General features: G+C 36.5%; 1 protein-coding gene across 1 annotated transcript; it reads right to left on the bottom strand.

Annotated features, from left to right (window-relative positions):
- Positions 1 to 3,881: 3,881 nt before the first annotated feature.
- On the bottom strand, positions 3,882 to 4,835 carry LOC110284382 (olfactory receptor 5V1-like). The gene has a single exon (XM_021150123.2). It carries the CDS (start codon positions 4,833 to 4,835, stop codon positions 3,882 to 3,884), a length of 954 nt encoding a protein of 317 aa, XP_021005782.1.
- Between the last annotated feature and the right edge of the window lie 1,578 nt (positions 4,836 to 6,413).

Raw genomic sequence — 6,413 nt, forward strand, 5'->3', positions numbered from 1 at the left:
TGTGTATATTTCAATTTTCCAAATTCTGAATAATTAGTTATATCCATTTGCCAAATATGATTGGGCATAAGGCCTGTGAATTAATCCCTAAACAAAGAACTGGAGACAATGTAAGACAGGACATTATTTTACAATCATTCTAGCTTGTTCCTTAGCGATCTTATGTCAGAGCCTTAAGGTACAACTAGAAAGATGGAATTTATTATGATCATGTTTAGCCAAAACAATAGGATCAGAAACCAAAGCTTCTCCTATTAAAGCTCCGTCAATACAATCATTGCCTGCAGCTAAAGGTCTGGGAAGATCAGAATGAGGTCTTATACGACCAATATAAAAAAGAATTTTTTGAGCAAGCATGATGTTTTCCAATTGTGAAAACAGAGATCCAGCTGGTGTATTGAAATGAAATGTAGCACAAATTTCCAACAAAGGAACTGACTGAACCATATATAGACTATCAGTAAAAAGATTAAAGTCATCATTTATAGACTGAAAAACATTTAGTACTGCTGTGAGTTCTGCAAGCTAAGCAGAAAGCCCAGGAGTCTCTATGACTACCTGTTGATTATTTATAAGATATCCTGTGTGTCCTTTAGAGGAGCCATCAGTAAATATTAAAAGAGAATTATGTAGAGGTTATAAAGATGTTATATGAGGAAATATAACCTTATGTACATTTAAATATTTTATCATCATCCTATCTTGAGGATAATGATTATCTATAAAGACTTCAAATCCTATTTGAGCAAGCAACCAATCTGTACTATGCTGCTTTAAACAATTATTTGATCCACATTAAAAAGCTGACTAATGATATATAGTTCTTTGTCAAAACAAATCAGTGGCTGCTTTCTTCCAAGCACCATCATATGAGCCACTGCTTCATAATATGGTAATATACTATGTTGAGGAGATATCCTTGAGTATATCCACATAAGAGGAGCTTTTTGCCTTAATAATCCTGTAGGTGTATGACTCATATTAAAAATAAACAAATGTAAAGGCAAAGAATAATCTATATAAGTAAAAATGTGTTTTTCAGTAGCTCTTTCTACTTGTTGTAAGGCCAACAATCCCTCTAAAGTTAAAACCTAAGAAGAGGTAGAATCAGAACTCTCCCTAAGAATATCAAATAAGGGTTTCAATTCTCCTCTAGTAAGCTTTAAATAATAATGAAGCCAAGTAATATCACCTAACATCTTTTGAAAATCATTTAAAGTTTTTAAATTGTCCCTATGAATAATTATTTTCTGAGGAAAAACAGCTTGATTTGTAAGTCTAAAATCTAAATAACTATAAGGATCTTGAGATTGCACTTTTTCTGGAGCTATTTGTGATCCTTTAATAGCTAATGCCTGTTGTAAATCTCTATAACACAGAAGCAAGTCCTGAGGACCTTTTCCTGCTAATAAGATAGCATCCACATAATGTATAATGTATATTATTGGCCATTGCTGTCTTATGCGCTGAATGGCTTGTGCCACAAATTTTTAACATACTGTAGGACTGTTAGCCATGCCTTGAGAAATAATTATTCATTGATACCTTTTCATTGGCTCTTTAAAATGAATAGAAAGAACACTGAAAGCAAATCTTTCACAATCCTGAGGATACAAAGAAATAGTAAAGAAACAATCTTTCAAATCTACTGCTATTTTATAATATCTTTTATGAATGTCTCCACTTGGTTGATATTTTTTTCTTAATTACAAATATGGATGAGTTAAAATATTGAGCTTGTGATTGAATTGTAAACTGCAGCTAATGGAACATTGGCAATTTAACTATATTTTTAAGTTTCTTTTGCAACATTAGAGCATGCCCATAATTTTGAAAAACAAAACTTAGTTTTCAACAAAGATTCTCTTTCAAAATCAATACCATGAGCATTATTTTCACGTTACAAAGTTTGGCTGCCAGTTCTTATATATGAATGTATGACAGTGCAGCTTTTAATACCTCATTAAAGAGACATTGTTTTAAATTCTATCCTTTATAAGTCTAGTTTCTAGAATAATAATTACATAAAATATTATCCCAATTTAGAAGTATCTTTAAGGAACTGTTTTCCTCGATTGGTTCATGCCAAGAATAACTCAAACTTTGAGTTACCAATTTTAAGCTAACTTTTTGTTACAAGCAAAAATCTGTTGGCCACTTTAAGAGCTGCTTGTGTAGATAATCAGCCTCTAGCAGGGCTTTTCCAGCTGTTCTGGACTCCCGGCCACAGTGCAGTGTAACTTCTCAGTTTCTGCCGTGCAAATTGAGACTGCCTTTTGAACATGTTAAACTAAATCAAAGGATGGACAGCCAGCAGATAAAGTTTTAACCATTTCATTTTTTCAAAATGAAATACAGAACAATCATTTGAATAACAAAACAAAAACAAACATATATTGATAGACATATGGACAGATTGGTGTACCAAGGACAGACAATAGACAGTGAGGGAAGAGAATTTGATGTCTCAAAGGAACCCAGATATTCTAACCAGAATGAAGAATATCTCCATAGGATAGCTCTGAAATAGCTGATATCCATTTTCGTTCTCTTTTGCTAAAATGTCCCAGGAAGAGGACAACTCCATTTCCGAAACCTATTTATCTCCTTCTTTTGGGAATTCTGCCAGAGAAGGGAGAGGAGGCACAGTGGTTGCTACTGATAGTTATTCCCCAGAGCCCTGCTTTTGTAATTTCCCCAATTCCTCCTCAACTTGTCTAATTCTACCATTTATATATTTAACATTCCTACTTCTGGGATAAGGGCAATATAAATATACTTGAGCTAAGAATTTTTCTAATATCTGGGTTTTTTTTGTGGTGTGGTTGTTTTTTTCTTTTTTCCTCATTTATTTTATTTTATTTTATTTTATTTTATTTTATCTTATTTTAAATCTTATACTTCTCACCTGAAACAGCTCTTGGCTGTGAACAAATTCATGTTTATAATTTCCCTGGCCCATTATGCTGCCACATCTAGGTGAAGTTGATGTCTAGCCAACACCTCTTCAGCCTAGCCTGTATCCCTCTGAATGCACCTTTTTACAGCAACAGTTTCAAAATATAAAATTTATGGCTAGCACTAGCACTAATTCTGTATGTTGCTTACCATGCTTCTTGGATACTTTTACTTTTCTTCTGTTTTCTGTGGAGCTCCACCCAAGACAGCACTTCTCAGTAGTGTGCCACTCCACCCCCAGTTTCAAGTACCCTCGTTCGGTGCTACCACCTGTAGCTGCCCAGCAGCCACAGGCAAACTAAGTTTAACTGAAAGGGGGCTAGAAATAAGGTAAGTGTGTGAGAGGAGCAAGAAGCCAAGACAAAGTTCTGATCAAGGCTCAAAGTTTAATAATAAGCTTTGCATATATAAAGGAAAAACTCACAAAACCCATCTCCTTCTTCAGATGAAGTATGTTGTAACAGCAAGGTCAGCACAAGCAGCTAAAACATCAAAGTTCTCATGGGAACCCGCAATGGCAACCAAGACAGATGTCTCAGCCCAGGTTGATAAAACATGTCATGGCAAATGTTCAAGGTCTGCTTAGCCTGCTCAAGGCAGGGGAAACTGTTCAGCCTTTTCAAGGCTGGAAAAGGCAGACTCAAAGCTGAGAAGGCTACAACAAGCAAATACAGCATGAGCGATGAACCAACTTTAGATGAGGATTCCAAAATGGAGAAGATGAATAAAAAGGACAGAACTATAATAAGTAACTCCATTAGAGACTAACATATCAGATATGTACAATTAGGGTTCAGTGTGCCAACCCTTCATTCTGTTGCCAAATATAACAAACAGATTTTAAGTCAAATATAATCAGCAACAACTGAGTGTTAGAAAAGATAACTTTCTAATGTAAGATTGTTGATCACACATAAAAGAGGTTATATATCAGAAGAGAAAACTGGTGGCTGCCACTTTCTCCCTATGGCCTTCACAGCCTCTTTGATGTCCTTGTTCCTTAGCGTATAAATTACAGGATTCAGCATGGGTGTGACAACACTATACAGCACTGAGATCAATCTATCTTTCTCTAGAGAGTAAGATGAGATGGGCCTCACATACGTGAAGATAGCACTGCCATAATAGAGAATAACAATGAGCAGGTGGGAGGCACAGGTGGAAAAGGCTTTGTGCCTCCCCTCAGAGGAACGGATCCTCAGGATGGTGGAGATGATGTAAAGGTAGGAAAGGATGATGCACAAGAAAGGAGTCCAGCCTATGAGAATCCCAATGGACAGCAAAGCCAGTTCATTGAGGGCAGTATCACCACAAGACAAGATGAGCAAGGGAGGTATGTCACAGAAGAAATAATTGATCTGATTGTTACCACAAAAGGGCAGGTGGAAGGTCAGAACTGTGTGCAACACTGAGTTGAGAAACCCACCCGTCCAGCATGAGGCTGCCAACCAGCTGCACAGGGCCTTGTTCATAATAAATGAGTACCTTAAGGGCTTGCAGATAGCAATATATCGGTCATATGCCATTGCTGCCAGGAGGAGACACTCCGAGCCAACAAAGAAAATGAATGCGAAGAGCTGGGTCACACAGCCTCCATAGGAAATGATTTTCTTCTCTGACAGGAGATGCACCATCATCTGGGGGACATTAGTAGTAGTGTAGCAGATGTCAATAAGGGCAAGATTTCCTAGGAAATAATACATGGGTGTGTGTAGGTGGGAATCAGCTATGGTCACCACAATGATAAAAACATTGCCTCCTAAAGTGCATATGTAGGTCAGAAAGAAGATGGTGAAGAGTAAATACTGCAATTCATTCAGGTGGTCGAACCCCAAGATGATGAATTCAGATGGAGTTGTTTGATTCTTTCCTTCCATGATGTCAGCTGGTTTCCCTTTGTGGATTTGACAAACAGGTGCATTGATAATAGTCTGCAAAACAAGAAAGCAAGTGCTAGTACCAATAATGTCACCACCAACTACATTGGATACTGAACCACAAATGAAGCACTTCTTTGCAAAACACAACCCATCCCTGTCTCTCAAGATATACGTGCATACTGTCATTGTTGCTCCCAGGAATCAAGTCCCTGTGGATCTACAATACTACCATTTTAAACTGAGAAAGATCACAGTGGGATTCTATCTTCTAAGGCCTCTCTTTTGATAATGGTTAGGTCATGCTCTTCTGCATTTTCTTGGTGAGATGTAGACATGATGTATTGTAGATAGAATAGTTGACCATAATTGATAGAATGCCTGGGCTTCAGATACTACTGTACAGTGATCTCTGTTCCCCCTTTCCATCTTTGGAGATGAACATTCAACACATACCTCTTCCTTTTTCTTGTTAAAATTAATTTGCTTTCAGAAAGATTCAAGTCCATATATCACATAGATATTTGAGCATCCATATTTGTTTTTGTACTTGTTACAATAAGTATAAATGAAACCCGCCTATATATATATGTGCATGCCACAAAAATACATGTTAATAAACAAACAAGTAATTAAATAAATAAATAGTAAAACATATAGATTATTTTCCCATTGTTATCCATATTTCTGATCTATGGAACATCATTGTTTGCTATTAGAAGTTATTTAAAAATTTAGCAAACTTTTCATGTTTCCCATCTTTATTAATGAATAAAATTGTTTCATTTACTTAGGACTCGTAAATTTCAATACTGAGCATATTACATTAGACTCCATGAGTTTGGGATCTTTTCATGTGTACTTTTATAAATTTTTCAAGGATTGATGCCTGTTTTAGTTAGGTTTTTATTGCTGTCATAAACACCATAACCAAAACCAACTTGGTGAGGAAAGAGCTTATTTTAGATTATAGTCCATCACTGAGAGCAATCCAGAACTCTAGGCATGAACCTGGAGATAGGAAATGAGGTAGAAATCATGAAGAATTGTTTCTTACTGGCTTCCTCCAGAGGACTTGTTCAGCTTGCTTTCTTTTACAACACAGAACCTGCCCAGAGGTGACACCACCTATAGTGAGCTGGGCCTTACAACAACAGTAACTAGTAACTGATTGAAAAAATGTTTTATGAAATTTCTCACAATCTGGTGTGATTATTTTCCAAATTAAGATTTCCTCTTCACCTTTTTCCCAAATGATTCTAACCTGTGTCAAGACAGCAGTATTGGGCAGTTTTTAAGCAAGACAATACCAATAAGGGACATTCAGGACCCATTGACTGATTCAAGATTCCCTTTCTGATGAACCATTGAAAGTACTATTAGGGATTTTTCTGATCATTTTGAAGAACATTCAACATAGTATCTCAGCTACTTTTGTTTGTTTGTTGTTTGTTTTTGTTACTGTTTGTTTTGTTTTTGAGACAAGGTCTCATCCTGTATTCCTGGCTGGCCCCAAGACTCACTCTAGAGACCAGGCTGGCTTTGCATTCACAGAGACTTGCCAGCCTATGGCTCCCA

The sequence above is a fragment of the Mus caroli genome, unplaced genomic scaffold (genome assembly GCF_978045245.1).
Source record: "Mus caroli unplaced genomic scaffold, Mus_caroli_1 scaffold_18, whole genome shotgun sequence".
Taxonomy (NCBI): Eukaryota; Metazoa; Chordata; class Mammalia; order Rodentia; family Muridae; genus Mus; species Mus caroli.

What these genes read in the sequence shown, in the direction of transcription:
- LOC110284382 (XM_021150123.2), bottom strand. Translation starts at nt 4,835, where the DNA reads ATGGAAGGAAAGAATCAAACAACTCCATCTGAATTCATCATCTTGGGG.